The sequence below is a fragment of the Strix aluco genome, chromosome 6 (genome assembly GCF_031877795.1).
Source record: "Strix aluco isolate bStrAlu1 chromosome 6, bStrAlu1.hap1, whole genome shotgun sequence".
NCBI classification, from domain to species: Eukaryota; Metazoa; Chordata; class Aves; order Strigiformes; family Strigidae; genus Strix; species Strix aluco.
In genome coordinates this window covers 3,089,815-3,112,700 of record NC_133936.1, presented here as the reverse complement: position 1 = coordinate 3,112,700, position 22,886 = coordinate 3,089,815, and the positions used below count along the sequence as shown (strand labels likewise).

Sequence of the window (22,886 nt, the reverse complement as noted above, 5' to 3'; positions counted from 1 at the left end):
CAATACTGAACCCTTTGTGATTTGGGAAAAGGTAGCAACTAAGACTGGAGGAAAGGGCAGGTAACTGATTTTTTTGCACCCATTATTCTTTCTAAACAGCTGGGAGAAAAAACACCCAAGGTACTGAGATAATGACCAAGAGTAAAGAAGTGAAGGCTGATGTCAGTGAATTCACTCCATACATCAGTGTTGGGTAAAAAAGTACGATTTTCAGGTTTATGAACTCAGCTGGTCTGTAGCTTAAATCTTAGTTTTGAAATACAGCTGAATGTGAAGCTTGTGAAAAATGTTCTTTGTGATGCAGAAGCTGTCATACCTTCTAATTTGTCTGATCCCACAGGGCCATTCTAGGTTCAAAGAGATTTTGGTGAATTTAAGATTTGAAGTACGACTGCATGCAAACACTCTTTTCTCCTGGCAGATCTTTTCTGTGCCTATCTTGACTTGACAGTTTAATTTGAAAGGGAATGTAATATTTATTTCACAAGTGGAAATCATGTAGGTTCTCATTTCTGTTGTCTAGAATGTCTAACGGTTTATTGTGTAGAATGGCATATGTAACTTTATGGTGTATATGAATGTATATTGGGCATAGTTTATGTTAGAAATAGGATTTCACTTGGAAAAACAGACATTAAAACCAAGACATATTTCTGAGCCTGAATTTAACTGGTTGAAGACCTTCATTTTCCATTTAACAATAATTACTGGATGGTATATAGAAATATACAGATACATCTTGATTTCATTTCATTGTTGTCCCACCTCTCTCATGTTCTAAAATAGGTGTTGAAGAACTTCATTCTTGTACATCATGCAGCATTACCTTGTAGTCTTGCTGAGTATGAGTAACTTTAGCTTGACAGGAATAAAGAAGTCTTTTAAATATTGACTGTGGTCTGGAGCTAAACTTGTAGAAGGACACTGAAAATCAGAATTTTGTCTTCTGCTCTCAGCTGGTTGGGTATTCATGGGGGCCTTTGGCTCATGTAAACTGGGGTCCCAGTAGCTTGTGCACAGAGAGGTAGGTCTGCTTAAATTCTATCCCACCATTTGTAGTGAGGCCTAATTAGTTATTAATTGTCTGATCCCCTGAGGTATTTAACAAAATATTCTGTAAAATTAATAGCGTTAACCTGTTTTTTACAGAAGTCTTCTGATGAGCTCAAGGAAAGAAAAAACACTGCTTATTCCTGTAATCTCTTTTCTCTAGAGTAATATTAAGTTTTCCAGTCTTGCACAAGTGGGAGAGAGATATTTAAAACAGTTGCATATGTTATATATAGAAGCTGTTACAAGCTAAAGTGTAAAACTTCTGGTCATCCATAGCTTTGACAAAGTGCAGTTCTTTGAGGAAATTATATACTTGCAGAAGGGAATAAGATATTTGTCTCTCATTAATGGATTTTTAGGTAGAATAAATTATTTTCCAAAGATGATTGGGGATTCTGAATTTTAAAATGAATGTCAGTGCTCAAGACTAGTTTTTGCTGAGCAGTTTCGGCTATAAAAGGAATGAGGTGTAATGCAGTTTTCATTCCATGGTTCTTCTCTTCTGTATGAGCTTAAAAACAAATACATGTTCTATCCTTGCCAACACTTCACTTCAGTGGTGCTGCTCAGATTTATCCCATTAATCATACATTATTTTTTTCAAAATGATTGCAGTTGCATGTATTGTGTAGTCAGACACCTCCATGTCTCGCAATCGGTTTGCATCGCAACTTCCCATGCCAGCATTATACCCCAAGCTAAATGATGTTGTCATTACCAGATCTGTGTTCTACTTTTGCAAGATCTTAGATAAAGAACTCTATAATTTCTTGTAATTAAAACCAAATTTAATTCCAGGCATGGTGAGACAAAGAAATGTGTTTACAAAAAACGTTAGTAACTTAAATTTTATTCTGTCAGTGTTACTAGTTGCGGATGTCCGTCAGTGTAATGTAAAATCCGTTTTCCTGTGTTCTTCTGTACTAATGATAACATGCTGTAAGGCAAAAAAAAATCAGAAAATACACTTCAACTCAGTAGGTAAGAAAAGGCAGAACTTGTATAACAAATAGTTTCAATTTGCATATCTGTAGTAGTATTTGGCAGTTTTTTAATCCTTCAAAATATTTCTTTTTTTCCCTGTTTTTGTTTTAAATGTGTTCTGCCTGTTTCCCAAAGAAAATTAAGGTTGTCTCTTACTCGTTCCATCCACTTATTCACTCCCTGAGTTTTGAAATGGGGTAAATGGTGGCTTACAGATCAAATTAAAGGGTCTCCAGAGGAAAGCATAAGAATGGTAACATTTATCTATGAAATGGGGAAGCCAAGGAGCTGTTTTTGTCCTTTTAGATAAGTTGAACTGTCAGTTTTGGCTTTCCTGATTTGTTGTAGGGAACACCTGATGATGTCAGGTGTTGGTTTTAACTTTTTCAGCCCTTAACATACATACCTTTCTGCCTATGTATTTCTAACTCTTATGTCCTGAAGTGGTATTTAACAAGCTTAACATAAGCATTTGCAATTATCTAATAGCACCTGAAAATTGCTTACTAAATGACAGGAGGAAGTTTCATTTGCATTCTATATCTGATGTTAAATCTGCTAATCCTCCACGGAGTCTGCCAGGAAAAACAATGTAGACAGACTTGAATTTTATTAAAATCAGAAATCAAGCACGCTGCTTCCTACTCTTCTATTACACACTGCTAGATAAACATTAAAACCTTCTGGAATATATTAATTATTTTAGCCATTGTATTCCTCATTGTTTTCTTGAAATGTGCTTTAGTCACAAGTTCTTTACAGAGCATACATTAACAGCCCTTCCCTCTTGGGTTTTCTTCCCTCACCCCAGGAAAGCTCCATGTTTGCTCTTGTTTATATAAGTTAATCTCTGTATTGTGACAGGTTTTTTTTTTTCCCTTCATTAATGAGAGTTCCTAATTGGGCATAATGAATGTTTACTCATGCTACTAGATAATATTATATGAAAGCATAACAGAGATAAGAGACTATGAAGAAAATAAGCATTTTAAAGATTTTGGCTAAGATATGAAAGCCATTTTTTTGCCAATATTTTCCTATTTCATTTGAGAATGACTTCTGGTGCAGCTGTGTAACTAAGACTACGTCAGACAACATCCATTATTTATTGGCCTGGTTAGCAAACAGGGACACCTTTGACTACAGCAAATTGTGAGGTCATTTTACTGTGCTTTACACCAACTGAAGACCAGCTTTTTTGTATTTATATTCTCTAAAATTTTCCATTTGGCCTGAGCTTCTCTGGGGAAAGCAATAGGAACTTGGGGGAGGGGAGCAGAAGAGAGCTTGAATTTGAGGAAAGTTGGCACAAGTGTAATTGTGCCTTTTATTTGCTATCCAGGTGCATCAGATCAAGTTACAGACCAGTCTCCCCATAAAGGCAAATTTTCCTCAATCTAGTAGAAACTGCAGAAGATACATGTTAAGAAGATAAATTTTGCAGCTGTTATGCACTGAAATGATTCAATACCCTATCTTCCTACAGAGTAAAATAGAAAGAATTAAATGCTATTGAGCTGCCTGAAATACACTGAACTTTGATTAAAACTGGCTTGCCAGTTTAAAAGTAACTTCCTTGTGCTAATCAAAGGCCATAAATAGAGCTATTTTGCGAGGGAACCGTGAAGAAGGATGTTGGCACTAGAGGCACAAGGATTCTTCTCCTACTCTTAGCAGCAGTGCCCAAGCAGCCTGTGCGCGTTAAGGGCCCGGTACTGCCACATTGGAGTAGTGAACACTGGATCCCTGATTGTCCAGGGACACAAGCAAGGTAACTAGGATCAGGAATTGGAAAATTGAAAATTGGTACCTACTTGTACTTGAGTTACTGTCTTTTTAACTCCACACATTGAGACCAGTTTCTGTACTTTTTAAAACAAATTATTTTCATAAAATTAAATATGTAGAGGTTCTGATTTTGAGCTGGTAGTTAATTCTGCATGTAAGGACACTTTCTGGTGTCCTAGCAAAGGATGCAGGGATTGTGATGGTGCTGAAGGATTGCTGTGTCACTCCCTCCCAGGGCTTGGGGTCCAGTTTATCCTGGGACAGGTAGGAGGCGCGTCTGAACAGGCGTGGTTTAGTGCAGCATTACTGGCTGTGCCATCCCCTTGCCTCTCTCTGCCTCCGAGTGGAAAGACTGAGCAGGGGGAGGTAGGGAAAGGTGGCTCAGCAGAGTAAAATTCCACCGTGCTGTTAAAAGTAGCTGTAACCTCTTTCTGCAGCTAGTGGGATAAATGGGGTGAATGTAAAAATGAGGGGCTGTACTGAGTCAGACCAAGCATCTCGTCGTTCTGCGTTTGGACTCCAGTGATGCCTGACAGGAGATACCCATGGGAAAGGACAACCTGTAAACAGAGTGACAGGAGGGATGTGTCTTCTACATCAGAAAAAGAGGACATTACTGAAGAGCTGGCTAATTCAATTGTGCATAATTGTGATATTCTGTGCTTTGAGGATATTTTTGTTTTTAAATCACCATGTAAGAATTCTCCTCTGTGTGGGAAACAAAGATCTCTTAAGTTAGCCTTTGTGCATCTTTAGTTGCTAATTTTTGCTCAGGTTGGCTATTTTCATGGAAAGTATCATTTTGTAGAAATTATTCTAATGTATTTTGCTTCCAGTACCTGTGACACTTTGTTATTACATTGACTTTAACTCTTCAACTCATTCAGAATAATGGTTATGGTATTAATGAAGGGGTTTGGTGCACTTCCTTCTCTTGGTTAGGTCATGGAAACCTGATCCAAAATACCTTAAAGCAGAAGAGTGGGATGGGATAATACAGGGAATTATTGTCTATGAAGAGAAGAAATTTCTTAGCTGAAATAGAAATTCTGTCACCTCTTGACACAGGGCTATTTGTGAGCAAAAATTGATTTGAAGAATCTTAGATATGGATTATAAAGGATGGGGAGGTTAGGCAGTAACGTTAAAATGAATTGTGTGTAACAGAAGGAACTTGAGGGAGAGATGTCTCCAACGTAAACTGATAGAGCTAAGAATGCTAGAGGAGGGAGAAATTAAGTTGGATAGAATGTTGGCTCATTCAGGAATTGTAGTAGCAGCACTGTCTCCTCTCTTCCCTTTCTCCTATGCTGGCTAATGCCACCTTCTGCTGCTCTGTCTTGGAAAATATTAAAAGATCATGAAATAGACTTTGGAGGCAACAGCTCAGTGACAGAACGTGGTGTGTGTTGACTTGTCAGCGGAAAAGCATCCAGTCATGATGCACAGGTTTGTCTCTCCACAAATGAAAAAAACCCCACTAAAACTACGGGTACATTTGAAATGCGCACCTCGAGTATGTGTTTGTGGGACAAGTCAAGCAGGTTATAAACAACCCTTCTTTAATGCTGCAGAATATCACGGTTCCTATACCGTGTGCTGAATTGGAGAGAACTGTAACTATGGTTTAGATTTATTTGGGATTTTGCAGTGGTCTTAGGGATTTGGCCAATATTTTTGTGTTTCTCTTTCAGTAAGGAATGAACTGTGGGTGACCTGTTTACTTCATAGCTTGCTAATAACCTCTAATCTGGAGGCTGATGATAGTCTTTGCTCTTTTAGGTTACCTTGCTGCTGATTAGTGCTTCTATTTTGGTCGTAGCATGTGTGGAAAGTTTGGATACGTCTAGAGTGTGAAATACATATTCATCTGGTATAGTCTGGTCCTGCCCAGGTCATTGCCTGAATAATGTTTTTCCCTTGCAAGAGAAGTAAACTCATCCTCATGGAAGGACTGAGTAGTCTCATTGCTTCACTTTTTGTCTTACCCCAATGTCATAAAAGACAAATGACTCACAGGAAGGAAGGAATTTGTTTTTCTGCAGTAGAAGAGCACTCAGTGAGGCAGAGCCACACGGTGTAGTTCAGGTACTTCTTTGGATGTTTTGTTATAAAAACCACCAGACTTCTAGGTTTCGATTTTATTTTTCAGTATAAATAAGTACATATGGTGTTTCAGCTAATTAGTTCCTTCAGGACAGAATTATGATGAGCAGTTGCTGTTTGTTTTCCACGGATTCTTCTTCTTAATCCTTCTTTAGATCCTGGGCTATAGTCAGAAGAAATCTGGACCATCCACAGGAAATAGTCTTGGAGGTGCACTGCAGGTAGAGGTATGCTGTGGCTTTCTCAGTATCTGCTGAAATATATTCATAAAGCCATGATTTAAAAAACAAATCTTAAGCAGGATGGCTAAACTCCCAATGCATAAAGTTGAACTTTGTGTTGATGGGTGTGTTGGCAAAACTGTCTTTCAAATAATTCCTGACTGTGTCAACTGGAAAAAAAAACCAAAGCAAAACAAATAAACCAACAGGAAAAAGAAGGAAATCCTTTGACTTCTCTGCCATGGTCTTGAGTACCATTTTCAGTTCAGTGCTTGGATGCGTTCAGAGCTTCCTGTGCAGGCGTTGTGTACGTCTACATGGGGATGTGCAGAGAGATTTCTGACTGAATGCACTTGGCAGCCCAGAGCAACATCTCTGGTTTGGTGGGAGCCTCCACTCAGGCTTGTTTCTCCTGCTGGGGATTTGCATGGGCGGAGTGCCATTTGAGCTGATTCTGCTTTTTAGTATCTGAACTAGGTCTCCAGTGTCACTGCGATTCGCCATACATACCTCTGTGTGTGTGTGTATGTATGGGTGTACAGCTAAATATCAAACTGACCAAAACGATCATTGATTAGTTCTTCTCTATAAAGCCTCACCAAAGTACCTAGGGAGCGCCCAATAAATGTGCAGAGGATGCCCAAAGCATGTATCTCCTCTCTCTGAACGTTCTGCTTTGCAGTTCTCCAGAACTTGTGTACCATCACCAGGCATCTTCCTTAGCGTTTCCTTGGTATACACTTTAAAAAGAAATAAATCTAACTTACACTCTTGATCTTTAATGCTGTGCCACTGGTAAGTGCACTTACAATTCAGATGGTGTAGCTTATCTGAAGTCAATAGACATACATTGATCTACAGCTGATAATCAATTGGTCTTGGGTTCTAGGCTGTTGGTGTTAAAAATTACATTTTTCTGCATTTTGCTTTCTTTAATGGTATTGTAATTCTGTGCCTTTCGAGTAGGATGGAAAGGAGCTCAGTTTTGGTGTTGATTTTTAGGAATGTTTACAAGGAATCTATAAAATTGGCATTGCTTAGAAGGACAAACAGATTCAAGAAATAACGTTAACTTTTTTTAAGTCTGCGGAAATTTAAGTGCTCTGTACAGGATCCTGGCCAGCAGAAGGCAGTAACTGCTCAGCTTTGCATTGTTCATCATTGCGTGCTTGCTTGCATTAGCCATCTTCACAGTATAGATCTACGGACTGAATTTTCAAGGCTTCGGGAGTAGTTCGTAGGAAATTTATTGTTCTACATGCTCAGTTCTTTATGATTCCCCCTAAATAATGTGTTCCCTTTCTATCCTAGGCCTAAGAGTTTTGCTTTTCATGTACAATAATACTCAGCATGTTTTTATTCTATCACATGCTGGCTGGAGCCTTTCTTCCATTCCTCATCCTTTCAGGAAAGTGGGTTTCAGCTGAGAACATCAACTTTTACAATGTGAGACCTCCACTAGACCGTAAGTATACAGTTATGCTTTTCCTGGGTATGCAGTAGTAGCTTAACATTTTAGTTAATTGCCATATTCTTTCAATCATTTGTTTTTTAGGTGTTTGTCTTCTTCAAACATGAAGGATAAAAAGTTTAAAATAAAACTTCTGCTTTTCGACCCACAGCAGTTTATCTCTAAAATTTTATAAGATGACTGAATTAAAACAAACAATTGCATGCATTGCTAAATTACAGAGTGCATGAGGGCTTTCACATTTTAAGTGCTTTTATTATGTTTTTCTGTCTCTGAAATGTCTTCCTACAGAGTAAATTAAGCAGTGGGTTTCTCATAACAAATACAGAACAGATGTTTTTGTCTTTTATCTTGTTGGGCTTTTTGTAAGGGAAAGAATAGGTGTGCTGTATGCAATTAATTCAAACTGAAGGTAATTAAAAACCTTGTGAGACCTGTGAAGCCAGTTGTCACTAATAGCATCCATTTTTTTGCCTCTTATCTAGCATCAGAGGTGTTCTATCCCTTCATTTAAGGGGAGAAGATTTTCATTATATGTATCATTAAAACAGGACAGCTAGATATAATAGGTGTATATATGTGCATCTAGGGAACTGCGCACCTTAAAATCATTTATATTTTTATATAATGTAAATAAGATTTCAAAGTAGTCCTCTTGATCCCTTTGTCAGAGGGATCAAACTTCTTCAGAGTTGGAGATCAAGATCTGAAGCTGGTTTGAAGATGTAGTTTTTTCATCAAAAGAATCAAAAGCCATTTAAATGGAGATTGTGTATCTACACAAACATACATGCGGATGTAGTATCATGTGCATATATGTAAGATGTTCTCTCCTGTTTTTCCCACCACTACTTAAATGGTATTTTGGATTGTGAGAAAACAGGAGGAGATGTTTTAAAGTTCAGGCATAGCAAAACAAGTTAAAAATGTAAAAGCTTTCTACAAAACTTGTTTCGTGGGTTTTATTTGTCTAACAGTGATGTATCATTGAAAATATGTAAATGTATGTAATATATTTTTGTAAGTAGATGTGTGTACAAGCACTGACAGTATTATTTTGAATATTTTTCTTTCTTAATGCTTGCAAACTCACAATATTTTAATACTTTTAAAGCCACTCCATTTCCAAACAGTTTTAAGTGCTTTACTTGTGATAATGCAGCGGACAATTACAACTGTAACAGATGGGCTGAAGATAGATGGTGTCCTGAAAGTAAGTGCGTCTGTACTAAGGAGATTTTTTCTGATAGTTAAATTTGCTTCTCCCTGACTCAGACATCTTGTAGAAGTCTTAACTGAATAGAATTAACATGCCAACACAGCGGTGCCCTCAGTTATGTTGTTAGTAGTACACGTCATACGATTTCTGCTGAAGTGAATATTTTGACCATTTCGAAGTGCAAAGCAACAGTGAAAAATTATTTATATCTAATATGTATAAAAAATTTTATATATGTAACAATAAGTTATTAATATAGTAATTAATGCGTTATCAATATATCAATACTATATTAGTTAATTATATATGGTTTGTGGGTGTATATATATAGCTATGTGCTTCCTAGGAATTAATTTTAAAGATGTTGTCTAAAAACACTTCAGAATTGTCTCTGTAGCCTTATCCCCTTCCTTTTGGATACCATCCCAAGATATAATGATCTCTCTAGGCTATAGGCTTGCTTGTGAGCAGCAAGACCTGAATGACTAGAGATCACACTTGTATGAGAGAATGAGAGAAAAAGGAATGAAAGTATGTTTCCTCATTTTTCTTTGCAGTGATATTCATAGTAACAGTGGGAAAGGGGAAGAAATAAACTAGAGGAATGAGGAAATATGTCCAAAACAAAGAAAGCAAGAATGTGCTGCAAAAAAAGAGTAGAGAATGAAAGATAAATGTGTAGATTATAGTGCTAATAAGTAGTTTAAATGATAGCAGCCTTTCTGGAGGATTGAACAGTCAGTTAATCTTAAGATTTCATCAGTAATTACTTTCTTGCTAAATGGTATTTTGATCAAGTAGAAAAATGGCTTTATACAGCCAAAGTAAGTCATTTTAATGGGAATATTTTGCTAAATTGTGTGAAGTTTTTAACCCCTGTAAAAGAACACATACTTGATGCAAATACACATTTTAAATTTTATTTTGTAGGTACTCAGTACTGTTTGACAGTTCATCTCTTCACAGACCATGGGAAGAGCACATCAGTCACCAAAAAATGTGCTACCAGAGAAGAATGCCATTTTGTAGGCTGCCACCATCACAGGGAAAGTGGCCACACAGTAAGCACTACTCTTTGTGTAAGAGCAGCACGCTGGTTTTGAGGTTTGCATTTCAGTACTTGTTTTTCCTGCTGAGCTGAAGAGGATGTGCCAAGCTACACTCTGCAGCATTTAACAATAGAACTCAAATTTCTGCAGCAGAAGCATGACTACCCGCTTCTTCCTACTTTCCTATTTGTGTTGCTGTGTGACAGGATGTAGGAACAGCTTCTAAAGAAACACCTGAGTTTTCTTGGGGCATTGCTAGCACGTACCCAACGCATGGGCCTTGGCTTCTGAGTTCTGAGTAAGGTGCCTGGGTGGGCTACACAACCCGCCCTTGGGCGAGCCGTCCCGGGATTGAGGTATTCCAATCATGTCTCTGCATACCGTAGCTTGGGGGACACTGCACAGTCCACTGAGCAAGACTATTTGGCCACAAAGGGCATGCTCTTCAGCAAGGTACAACTGAGCTTTGCCATGACAAAAAGCTAGAACTGCTGTCTTCTCTTGTCCTTGGGATCCTTGGTAAGAGTTTATTCTTAATGATCAAGCATATCCCACCAAAGTATTCACTGCAGTAAAGTATCATCCACTAATTCCTTAATAGTTGAGAAGCATAGTTATGTTAGTTTTAACATAAAAGATTTCAGACACAAAAACGAAGCAGGCCACATCCATGTTAAATATAAAAGGTTCTGTATGTTATCTGAACCAATTTCCATTGATTTCAACAGGTTTTGGTGGACTGAGGGCATGAAATCACTATGCAGCCTGCCTTCTGCTGCATCTCAGAAGAGATCTTGTGCCTTCAGATTAGATAAAAATTGGCATTCTGTTGGCTCTTCTAGCAAGGAGTGTCAAGTAAGGAAAATTATTTTCAGATTCCCTCCTGAAAATCAGCTGTGTCAATGGTTCTGTGGCACTAGAAAACTGAAAAAAGCAAGTCTGAAGTTCAGCATGCAAAGCTACACTGAATACAAAAGCTTGAGGGGAAAAATAAACAGGAGCAGAGTTTTTACAGTCAGAATTTTTTAACTTAAAAAGCTGAAAGTTGAAACATTCAAATGCATGTTTTTAGCTCATGTGTTAGAAGGGGAAAGTGGTGGAAAGTTGCCCCTATTTTCTGCAACGTTAGTGATCTTGTCAGCACAGCTAACATGGCTGTGTTGCATCACATCGTGGTTTCGAAGCCCAGTGAAAGTACTGGGGGATGAGTTACTCTAGGAAGGCTGTGCTGCATGGTTTGGAAGAGAAGTTGTAGCTTATATGCTCCAACTGCTGCCTTGGGTCCGTTTAGTTGTAACCTTTGCAACCAGTTGAAAGAACATACATCTCTAAAAGCCACGGCTGAATTACCTGACGTCCAGTGATCTCCTTTTTCTCAACAGGAATGCGTTTCTTGCTGCGAAGGCATGATTTGCAACGTAGAAATACCAACCAATCACACAAATGCAGTATTTGCTGTATTGCACGCCCGGAGAACATCGGATGGCAGCAGGAGGACAGTCAACGTTGCAGTGCTTGTGTCGGTCGTGATGATCGCGTTGTCGTGACGCAGCGCCCTCCCGTTAGATCTGCTTGATCCGCCTTTCTGTGGGCTGCAAGAACCTCAAAGAAGACTGTTGCATTATGTGCAAGGAGAAATCACTGATACTTCTTAATTACAGAAAATGTAAGGGACAGTGGAAAGACAAGTGTACGTCATGAAGCCCTTGGATATTTTAGTGAAGATACTTCGTATGACCTGCAGTATTTTTGTAAAAAAACACACCCAACCCACGGTTGACCAGGCAGTGGAGTGAACTCAAGTTATTATAATTCATTATTTTATGACGAAAATGCACATACGCTTGGCGTGTTTTTTGAACAGAGAAACGTGTCTGTAGACAATCATTTTCCCAGGTGAGGTAAAAAGGAACTTTCGATGGACAATGTGCCAACAGGTACCTCCATGGAAACTGTTTTTAAACTGTTTTTCATTGTGCATAAATAACACGGAGTTTCTTGTCTTGATCAACAGGTGTTATTTAAGCTTATCTTTAGTTATGGTTTTCATAGAGAACATATACGAGAGATTTTTTTTTTTCTGTTTTGATCAGAGCTATCATTTTTATTGGAAATCATACAAGTTAATACTTATATCTTCTGTAAAGTGTTGTCTCACACTCAGATTTTAAACCAGTGCAAAATTATGTAGAATTTCTGTCTAAAAACGGTGAACTGTTTGAGCACCTAAATCAGAATTCCTCCCCCCCCCCACCCCAGCCTCAAAGGGATTATTTTCTTGCAAAGTGGTGGTAATAACATGACTTTGAAATTGCAGCTAAAGTCAAGCAGCTACATTATCATAAAAATTGTAAGTGGGCATTTGGTGTAAATAAGGAGAGAAGTCTACTGTGGTTTCTCTTGATTTGCAGAAGTTTCTCCCAGAAGTATTATTGTCTTTGATGGATCTTCCCAGGCCTCTGGATATCATTGTTAGGCAGCTTTGCCACCCCCATTATTTGAAAAGTTTGGGCCAAGATTCTATTTTTCATTACAGTATAGGGGGGGTTTAATGAGGTTTATTTGCATAGTTTGATTATATGACTCCTTATCTTTTAGATAACAAATAATAGAGATTTGATTACAGTTCGATGTACTGAAACCTTCCTTGTTTTCCTATGTAAACCTTGGGATGCAGACCAGCATAAATAAGCTGCTTCTGTGAACTTCTGACCCTTCTAATGCCAAACAGTGCTTTCCAGGGCTCTGATAGATCGAGCTGGTATAGACTGGCCTAAACACAGTCTTTGATAGGTCAGACTTAGTGTCTGTGTTGGTAGCATAATTAATGCAGATGCTCTTTGCACTGCAGATGCCCTGATTGTAGAGACCAGCAGGTACTGATGCTACATGATTTCTCAGTATGGTTTTATGTGACCCAAAATCCTAACAAATTTCAGCTGCTCCTGTTTGCCCAGTTGTGTTTCTTCCAACTCCCCACCATTTTCATAAACTTTCCCTGACAGCCTAAGGTATTGCAGCACCACTAAGGGTTCAACCTAGCAAGGCTGAAGAATTGCATTTCACTTTTTTCTTCTTCTAAACTATTTTATTCATTTATGCATATACTGATTTGATTATGAATAAGATAGATTGTTCTGATCTTTTTCTAGTGGCTTTTTCTCATCTTAATTGAGATGGTTAAAATTACGATTAACTGTTGAAATATTTTTCAGGAAGGACGGATCATTAAAACTTACTCTTAAAAAGAGATTCAAAACTGTTCTCTGAAAAATTCAAGTAACTATAAATTGGGATTTTTTTACATAAATGTTGACTTAATTATGTGCTATTTTATGTCACTAAATGTATTTAGACTAGCAGTTTAGTCTAAATCAGAAAAACAGATTTTGAAATGTTTTGGGTTTTGTTTACATTCTAAAATTGCCCACACAATGTTTTTAGAATATATAACTATGTCTAAAAGTCAGTCTGTGATTTGTTGACAGGCAATTGCGTAGTTACAAAAATTGGACGAAAACGCTTTTTCCTTGCCAACGCAAAATAGTTCTTGCTGTCTAAGTCAAGGTTTTCCAAGCGCTGTGCCACGCGACGGGCCAAGATGCTGCGGATGTTTTAAGGAAGTTTTTACTTTGTTCAGTGATCATCCCTAGGTAACATATCTATAGTACTAATCTTCCTGTCGGACATAGCAACAAGCACATTCAGTGTTTTTCATCATTAAACATCTTTTTGCTACATGATCTACAGAGTACTTGAACTTTTTTTTGTGGGAAAATCATTCCAGGTTTGCTCTCTGCTCAACGGGGAATTCCTTAGTAAAGTGGAAGCAAGTTGTCTTCCACATTTCAGGTTTTGTTTCCTGGTTTTGCCTCTAAGGACTAGGTGCTCCCATAATTCAGTTTCTGGGAATAATTACTGCAATCTTAACAAGGCCTTAAAGTGCCCTATAGTCTTATATGAGTTTACTGTAAATAATTTACAATAATCTAAGTGCTGACATTTGTTTACACTGCAAATGCCATTCCAGAGCTTTTGGGAGTGCCAGGGAGACCCTGGAGAGCTGCCCAGAGGGAGGACTGAGGCACAGAGAAATGGGCTGCAGGTTCTCTGCAGCTGCCAAAAGACCTTTTGGGAGGGGAGATCTCCATGTGTTTGTTTTTCTTGGTTGAACTGAATTTATTTTTTTTTCCCTGTTTGCCATACTGAAAATTAAGAAATCTGCTTGTAATTTAAATACCTAATGCATTTGGTAAAGAATTGTTTGGAGTAAAACAAAAAATAAAATTGAACAATTCCACTGAAGTGCGAAAACAGTATGCTGGATTTTAATTGTAATCTTTTTAAAATTAACAATAAAGATAGCAACCTGGGTATATGAAAGGATTTGGTGTTGCCAAAGGTTTTATTTTTTAGCATAATAGAATTCCAATTCTGGAGGATATTAAGGATGAGTTCTAGTCATCTTGATACGTCAATACCTTTGTTATTGCAAAGTTTAGGGCTGTTGTTTCTGTAAAAATGAATATGCAAAAGCTGTTAATGCAATGTTAATGCTGCACAAATAGGCACTTGGCTGAAGAAATGTAGAATTTAAGAGTGAATATCAATTTTAGCATTTGCTGCTTTTTAGGCCAATGTTAAGTGCTAACTTTGTAGGAAAAGCAGTATGTGCTGATTATTAGAGAAAATACTGCTAAAATTCGCCAGAGTGCATACTTTTGGCATGACTAATGATTGACTGCATAAGCAATCTTAATATTAATTTATGGTAGAATGTTTATATTTTATTAAATAGATTCATGTATCAGCTATATTTGCTCTTCAGAGACCTGTCTGAAGTACTCACTGAGGAACTTACAGGAGTATTATTTGATTTGAGAAAAGTAATTTTCCAGCACTCCCTAATGTAGGTATTTCATGCATCTCAATTTTGGTTCACAGATGTTGTAACTGAAATATGTGTGACTTGTTGATGCTTAAATTAGCCACGCAACTTTGGAAATTACTTTTCTATAAAAGCACATCCCTAACTTTATATGCAGAAATGAGTTTGCTAATACTTCTGTGTACATCCAGCTTCCAACAATAACATGTTAAATACTGTATTCTCACTCAGGAGCAGGGCAGGTGTTTATCTCCAGAGACAGCAGGCACTGGGTAAAAACAGTGGGTGCCAAACTCAGGTGCGTTCATGGGCAAAATGGTCCCCGTGTGTTGCCCTTAAAACCCGAGAAGAATTCATGAGTAATGACAAGTAAATCAGTTTGTGCGGTTGATGAAAGATAAGTGTCGGTTTATGATGGATATGTGTAATGATAATTTTTTTTTACATTGCACTGCACAGTCTATAGAGGATTTATTTTTAAAAGCTTAAATACAGAAAAACTTCTTCACTATTCAGTGTTGGTTTGTATGATGCTTTCTTACTGCTGTGTTGCTGTTCTAAATCTTCTCCAGAAGTGGCACTTTTAATTAAAAACACTAAAATATTTGCTGGTGGAAAACCTTCGTGGTGAAAAAGATAAAATTCCTTTTGTTTCTGTGAAGACAAGAAGAGCAGTTGTTGGCACTGGGGAACTTGTTGAGCTGAAATTGCAGTGAGGGCAGATTCTGAGGCTCTTTCTCTTCAGATACATGCTGGAAGTGCCCTGAGAGGCAGGTGAGGAAGTATCCCCAGTGCAGCAAGGTAGGAGGGGTGCGCAGGCGACCAAAGACAAGGGGGGTCTGCAAGCCTCGACAGGAGAGCACCTGAGCCCTGGGGCGGGCGGGGGGGGACGGGTTGTTATTTTGACTTTCCCAGTTGATGTAATTGTTTCCAGGGACGTCACATTTTTCATGGGGTGGAGATTCCCTTTTCCCCAGGCCGCATAAGTCAGAACCCTTGTAATGATGTGGAAGAGCGCTGCCACGTCAGAAAATGGTAATAGGGAGAAACTGTTCAGCTCTACCTGAGCCAGCGAAGAGAGATGCACCTTCCCCTCGGTTTCTCATGTATATGCTAAACTGAAAACACGTGCTGCAAATCAGCAGCTTGGATTTAATTCCAGTTTCTAGATTGGAGCCACCCTTCTTTCCTGGCTTTACATTGCGAGGTGCAGGAAAAGATCACAGGTACCATTATGGATAATAAATGTGTGTACATCTATGTGTCCTGGGGAGACTGCTTGTTAAACTCCTGCTACAGCTAAGGAAACGCTGGCAAAATCGTAGTTTAAATTAAATTTTGTCATGGCTTCAGTATGGTTTATAATTTCATCCTCTGTGACTTTCACCAACAGCGACTTAAGGAATCTTTACCGATGCCAATCCTCTCTTCCCGGAGGACAATTTATCCTGATAGAGACATGCTGTGCCCAGGGACATTTAAAAGGCAGGAAGAAAACTGGATTTCATTTCCATTTCTGAAAATGTGACTGCTGTAATCATTACTAAAGCAATTTTAAGTATAGTTTTGTAGCATTTAAGTGTAAATAAACTTTTACATTTAATCAGAAAAGTTTCAAAGCAGGAAATATGCTTCTACACTGGCCTCTTACCAGAAAAAATGAAGTCCTGGTTGAAGTTAAAATTCTAAATTAAGGAAATGAGCAGCACACAGTCAACTCATTTAAACAGGACAAAATGCCGATTTCAGGTATTTGTAGCAAATAACATCAAAAGAAGATTTAAAAAAAGTAAAAATATAGGTATTTCAGAGCACAAAGCCATTTCTGTAGAAAATATGTGCTTGTTTAACATCTCTTGACTCTAGAAGAAGCCCTGTATGATATGCAGGATTTTTACAGTGCTTGCTATTTGCAGGTGTTTCAAATTAAGAAAACAAGGCCAGCAGCCCTCTCTTAAAAGGAGCAGGGGGAGCACATTTCCTGCTCCCTTCACCTCAGGAACTGTTCTGTGTGTTGGTGTATTCAGGCAGGATGATCTGGAGCAGTTTACTGAGTGCTTGAGGATCTTTCTGGTCTTCATATCTCCTCCATTTTCAGCTAAGGAAGAAACTGGTCAGCTGTGGAGTTCAGAGGGTGAGGTAAGGGTATTGTTGCTGGGCATAGTTTTAGGGTTTGCACTGTTACAGATCAGTACAACCTTGATGGAGACTGTGTCAGATTCTCAGCTGGGGCAAATAACAGCCAGGCAAAGGGTGTAAAGGTCAGGACAATTTAACCTCCTGTAGGAGTAGGGCAGGCACCAGGTAACTAATTAGTCTGTATTATCTCTCTGCAGAAAGTACATGGCTGGTGTTTTGTATGAACTTTTAATATCATCTGTTCTGCTGTTGTCTTCAAGAATCAAGGAGATGCAGAAAACCAGCTGTAAGTTGGAGGGAGAAGGTTGGAGAATGTAAAAGAATGAATATATTTAGTATTCATAATTCATTATTTTAGATTGTTTAAACTTCATGGTGATTTGGTAAGGTCGTTTTTAACACTGTTGTCAGTACTGTATTAAGCTGCTGTTAAAGAAGGGAAAACTGTAGATTTTTGAATAGATTTATGCAAGAAGAAAGGTAACATTGTTATACAGGGGTTTAAAGGTCACATCGCACAGTTCATTTGTGTTAATTTGTCCCAGTCTTAGCGTTTATTGTTAAGGTTTTTTTAATCTCTGCCCTTTGAGCTGTGTCACTGTAACCAGGGTGATGTGGTGCTGTTCTGGGATGGGAATGCTGTGGCAAAATGAATTGTATTAAGTAAAAAGTACATATGTGAGTGGAGGTGGGATAACAGAATAGTAAAGAAAGTGAAAAATAACAAGTTTGCTTGCAATTATTTTCACTGAATTTATACAAAATCTGTCTCCTGTCATTTGAAGAAAGTATGTATGTTTTAGGTCTTAAAAATTGTCATTGTGTTTCCTCATGGTTTTAGTTTCACAGATTCCATTCTATGTTTGCCCTACTCTAAAAAAGAAAAAAATCTTACACATGGCTACATCCCACAAACTTGTTATAAACTTACTGATCTTTGGCTTTACCATGTCCGATTTTGGTTAGGATTCAAAGAATTTGGTAAGAATAGAGTCCCCACAATACACCCACACTAAATGAAGGATGAAAACAGTTGATCCCAAACTGTTCCGTTTTAATTTGTGACCAGTTTGCAAAGGAATATAAATCTGAAAGTCTGTCATAAACAGAAGCATGAACTCCCATTTGTGGTTATTAACTAAGTATTGTCAAATCGATTGAATTTGTTAGTTTGATTTGGTTATCAGCTGGTTGTAACGCTGCAAGTTTAAATATACTCCTTATAGCAAAGTACCTCTTGGTTTCTCTTTTAAACATATTGCATTCTTTAGATTTATTTTTTTCCTTTTGTGGGAATAATCAGAAACAAACATTGCCACTTCTGTTGATTATTGTAAAGTACAGGGAGAAAATAATTTTTCAGAGTGCAAATGACTGGGTGCCAGCAACTATGAGTAGACATGAGGAGAAAATTTTTCCCAGTGAGAGCAGTTAAGCCCTGGAATAGGGGGCCAGAAAGATTTTTCAGAACTAACCTGGATAAAGTCCTCAGCAAGCTAATGTAGCTTCTAAGTTAACCATGCTTACAGCAGAGGGGTTGGGCCAGAGACCTTCAGAGGTTCCTTCCAGCCTTATTCTTTATATGATTCTGAGTTTGTACCAGAAACTACATTGCATCTGATTTTTCTTTCTGTCCGTCTCTATTTGGTTAACATTCAAGTGTGCATTAATGGAACATTCATCACAGAGAGATCCTCAGAGTACTTTTACTGAATTTTGCCTCTTGAGAATGCAGGAATGTATTATCCTCATTGTAGAGTGAAGGATTCAGATAGATTTGCTCAAGGTTCATGTTGGGGAATGGTTTAACTAGAGGCACTTTGAGGTGAGAGGAATGAACTAAATGCTGACTTAAAGACTTTTGTGGCTGACTTTTCACCAGTCTCTTATTCTGAAGATACATTTTAGAAATGATAACCTGTCTCCTGAGCTATAGCCAGAGTCCTAAGTAGCTGACTATCCTTCTGCTTATTTGCAGTTTTGATTTATAATGCAGTTGCCAGGTATCGTTCTAGTATTTTGTAAACACTTGGCTTTCCTTCACGTGTGGTTAACGTTGATGCATATAGAGTAATTTGTGCACCTCTCAATGGTTATCGCACATTATAGCTACTTTATTTTCTTAAGGGACAGAATAGGTATTTCTGTACGTATAGTGATAGATTTAATTATTTGTTTTTCCCTTGCTGAATGTAGATGAGGTACAGATCACTGGGAAATCAATCACAAAATACATTCTGGGGGTTGCTTTGGTTTTTTGATGCACTAGTATTTCCAGCCCAATACGTGGTTCCTTCTTCTCTGTTTAACTATGGAAAAAAGAAAATACTGCCAAAGAACCATATGATACATAAATGGTTTCATGAGATGTGTTTGGAAAAGCCTTGTTTTTCATGACCTGGGAAGGACTTAAATAGTGTGAATGAATGCCTTATTCTCTTGAAGTTGATGGGAATTTAACCAGTATACATATGGTCGTTGCTCACATGTAGGTGTTGCTGTGCAATTACGTAATTCATATTATTGCTTGGATTAAATAAGAGAAATACATATATTGGCCTGTGGTAAATTTTGCTGAGCTTAGTCATGGTGATGTGATCACTAGGAAGGACTTTTAAAAAGACCAAATGACTTTAAATAAGATTGGCTGCAGGTGATATGTGCTCATTTAATTGTTTCTTGCAGCTGAAAAGCTTTGTTTGAAAGTTGGCCTGTGAATTGATAACCAAAGTGGCAAGATGAAGGCTTTTTTAGAAAAATAAAAGCCTAGTTGTCATCACTGTTGAAAATCTGTGTGGATCTGACTAGACATACTTTTAAGAAATAACAAGAATCAGACGTATGGCTTACTTTATTGTTAATAAGATTAATGGTGCAGGAAATCTTTAGGAGTTTAAAAAGTAGCTTGATTTTTTGGGAAAGAAAATGAAGTAACCTGAAAGCAGAAAATTCTGGAAAATGTGATCAAAATTGCATTATTCTTGGAGGTTAATTTGAAGCTCTTCCTCAACATCTCCATCTTGTAGCTGTCATCTTGTGGGCTGTGTTTCTTGCTTGAAACAAGGCCAGCTCTCTTACTGCCAGGTCCTTGTTGTCACTTCACATGCTCTTAAGTTTGGACTCTGTCATTGTTATGACACCACAGAGGTATTTCTCCAAAGTGTATTCTCTGGGTGTGTTCTGGGATCCTTTTGGAAGATAAACTTTCAGTTTAATGAGCAGCTTAATTCCTGTGGAGCATGTGGGGCTGCGTGCTCATCAGCTCATGTTTCCCAAACTTGTCAGCCCTCTCCCCCCAGGGTCCTTTTGGGGTGTCATTTATACACTGTGCTAAGCACTCCATCCTGTCCTTTTCCTTTCAGAATGGTGTGCACAGAGGAAAATATAAAAAACCTGTGGTTTGGTGTGTTTGGGGTTTTTTTTTCCTTGTTGTTTGGTTGGGTTTGAACTTATTTTATGGTAATAGCAGCTGTGAAAAGCAGTGGGTGCCTCAGCCTGCCTAGGCTGTTGTAGGGAGATAGAATATCGAAATGTAAACAGCCTGGGCAGTTGAAAGACATGAAAAAGACAAAACCTGTGTTGAAGGGAATAGTCTATACTATTTGGGTCTGCAAATTTTTTTAGGGTTTGATCTGCAGCTGGGGGTCATCCCACAGATCAGCTGAGGTTACAACATGGAGTGGGTAAATTAACTTATTGGAAACTCCTGAGTAAGGAGTTGAAAGACTGAATACTCTCAATCCTCTTTGGAAGATTATAGTGAGATTTTGAGATAAAGAGTAAAAGTCATATAGAAAAAGTAAAGAAGCCAAACAAAGAGCAGTTAAAAATGCTGGTGTTTGGTGTGGGGTGGTTTTTTTGCCATTGTTTCCTGTTATGCTTATTCCATAAGGATATATGTATCATTGTGACAGGCTGATCTGGAATTTTAAACCACAGCCATGTGTGTCACTTTTTAACTGAATGAGGTCCCAGGTGTTTTATCAGAGACCATGCAGTGTGTCCTGCATTCTGGTAGACCTCAGTGACACAAACCACTCCAATGTGCTCATTGCTTGCAGCGTACTTTTTGTCAGGACTCATCTCCATTTGACAATTAATGCTGAGGTAGGTAGGCTGTCAGGCACAGTAGCTCTAACCAAACAATCTTGTGGTAATCTTGTTTACTGTAGTCCTTTTACTAGATACAGATAAATTATACAGGATTAATGCAATGTGTCCCCACCTGATCTTAATCAGCAATGACTAATGATGAACTCCTGTGTAGGCAAGTTTGTAGCCTCACTGTTATTCTGCGATCAAAGTGTTCTCCACTGATGCATTTCTTAAAAGTACTTTTAAAATTTTTCGTATTCTTTTTAAGGTATAAGAATAATTTTATAGACATGGTGAAGATCAGGCGAAAACGGTTACTCTCTCCTCTCGTGTTTTATCATCTGACAATAAGCACCTTCTAAATGCTGCTGGATGGAGTAGCACACCCTGAAGGCCATGTGTGTGAGGGCAGCATGTACTGTCCAGACACACAATACTTGCTTTGGATCTATGACCTCTCCAAGTATCTTTGCTGTTTTCAAACTTCTTTACCACTTAAGTTGCATAAAATGGATTTTCAATGTAAGGATTTGTAGTGTCTATTGAATGGTGAGGTGATTTAAGCCCAAGGATCCAAAGATGTGCACATGTTTAAAATCTAGAAATAAAAATGCTCTGTAAAGGACAAATACTTTAAAAGTGTTTGCTTCCAGTATTAAATATCTGATGCATTTCTTTTATTGCTGCATCTACTTTGTTTCATGTGCTCAGCACTGGAAAAAAAACCCTGGAATAATGCCTATTCAATTACATTGCCTATTATATCTTCTGATGAAGAGAGATCATATCCATAATAAGATTTTGCTTTGCTAAACTCAGCAATGGAGATGATACGAAAGTATTCTTGCAACTATGCAGGGTTTTTTTTCTGTCATGAATGCCAGTAAGCTTACAGTAAACAGGAAACATGCCTTTCGCAGAACCTGGGAAGGTGGTGTCTGCTGAGCAGGACTAGAGTTCAGTCTTGAATACTTGAAAGTAGAGAATTCATTATTATAATTGATTAAGAATTGTGCTGAGTGCAAATGCTTTCATTTAGTTTGAGAGGACAGTTGTCATGCATAGTTAGTCAGCTCATATTGGCAGTAAATCAAATTGTTCAGAAATGTCTCATGGAGAACATTATATTAATGAGTTTTCCCTGCAGAACTCCCCAAACTGGGACATCATTCCTCTTGTCTGGAAAGTGGCCCATGAAAGTTGTCAGTAAGAAGAAATTCCTGGAATTAATGTTTTTCTCTTTGTTCTTGGATCAGAAGAGAACATAGGTGGGGGGTTTTGGCAGTTTGGGTGTTTTTTTTTTGTGGTGTTTTTTTTTTTTTCTTTTAAAGAAAACTATTTTCCCTTAATGGAGAATGTGGGACCTGAATTAGAAGAGATTAGAGAAATTGTTGCAAAGCCTGCTCCTGTTCCTGGTTCACTTTCATCTTGTTAAATGCTGTTGGGCTTTGTCGGGGACAAGAAGTAGCGGGGAGAATAAAACTGCTTTTTTGAAAAAAGACATAGATATGCAAAAGATTCTAATATATTTCTAGATAAGATACTGACGTAGGAAATGAAAGTTATGCCTATCTCCTCCATAATTAATATTATATTTTACATAAGGAAAGCCAGCTCTAGCCCTATGAATCATTTTATACCTTTTGAAGTTGTCAAAGGAAGGGTTTAGGGACAGCTTAATTGGTGCCTTAGGACCTTTACTGCCTGAATTGCCAGGATAATGTATATGCAAATACCTAACGCCCAGTCATTTGAGGATCACCATTTGGTTCAAGAGGGCAGTTGCCCTGCCTAGTTATTGTGTGTGTATTGGGACACAATATGCACACATTCAATGTAATTCAAATTTGTTTAAAAAAAAAAATCCATCTCG

General features: G+C 38.0%; 1 protein-coding gene across 2 annotated transcripts; it reads left to right on the top strand.

Moving 5' to 3' along the window:
- The first annotated feature begins 3,745 nt into the window (after nt 1-3,745).
- Nucleotides 3,746-13,634, top strand: LYPD6B (LY6/PLAUR domain containing 6B). Of its 2 annotated transcripts, XM_074828221.1 has the most exons (6): nt 3,746-3,808; nt 6,087-6,158; nt 7,464-7,617; nt 8,738-8,836; nt 9,773-9,903; nt 11,274-13,634. In XM_074828221.1, exons 3-6 carry the CDS (start codon nt 7,503-7,505, stop codon nt 11,436-11,438), a joined length of 510 nt encoding a protein of 169 aa, XP_074684322.1. In that variant the 5' UTR covers nt 3,746-3,808; nt 6,087-6,158; nt 7,464-7,502; the 3' UTR covers nt 11,439-13,634. The 2 variants fall into 2 exon arrangements, with proteins under 2 accessions (XP_074684322.1, XP_074684323.1); XM_074828222.1 differs by lacking the exons at nt 3,746-3,808; nt 6,087-6,158 and having other exon boundaries at nt 7,405-7,617.
- Nucleotides 13,635-22,886: the final 9,252 nt, after the last annotated feature.

Excerpts from the sequence above, each read along its gene's own strand:
- LYPD6B (XM_074828221.1), top strand. The coding sequence starts at position 7,503 with ATGTTTTTATTCTATCACATGCTGGCTGGAGCCTTTCTTCCATTCCTC. Across the intron at positions 8,837-9,772 it reads AGATAGATGGTGTCCTGAAA|GTACTCAGTACTGTTTGACA; the intron begins GTAAGTGCGTCT and ends TTTATTTTGTAG. Across the intron at positions 9,904-11,273 it reads ACAGGGAAAGTGGCCACACA|GAATGCGTTTCTTGCTGCGA; the intron begins GTAAGCACTACT and ends TTTTCTCAACAG.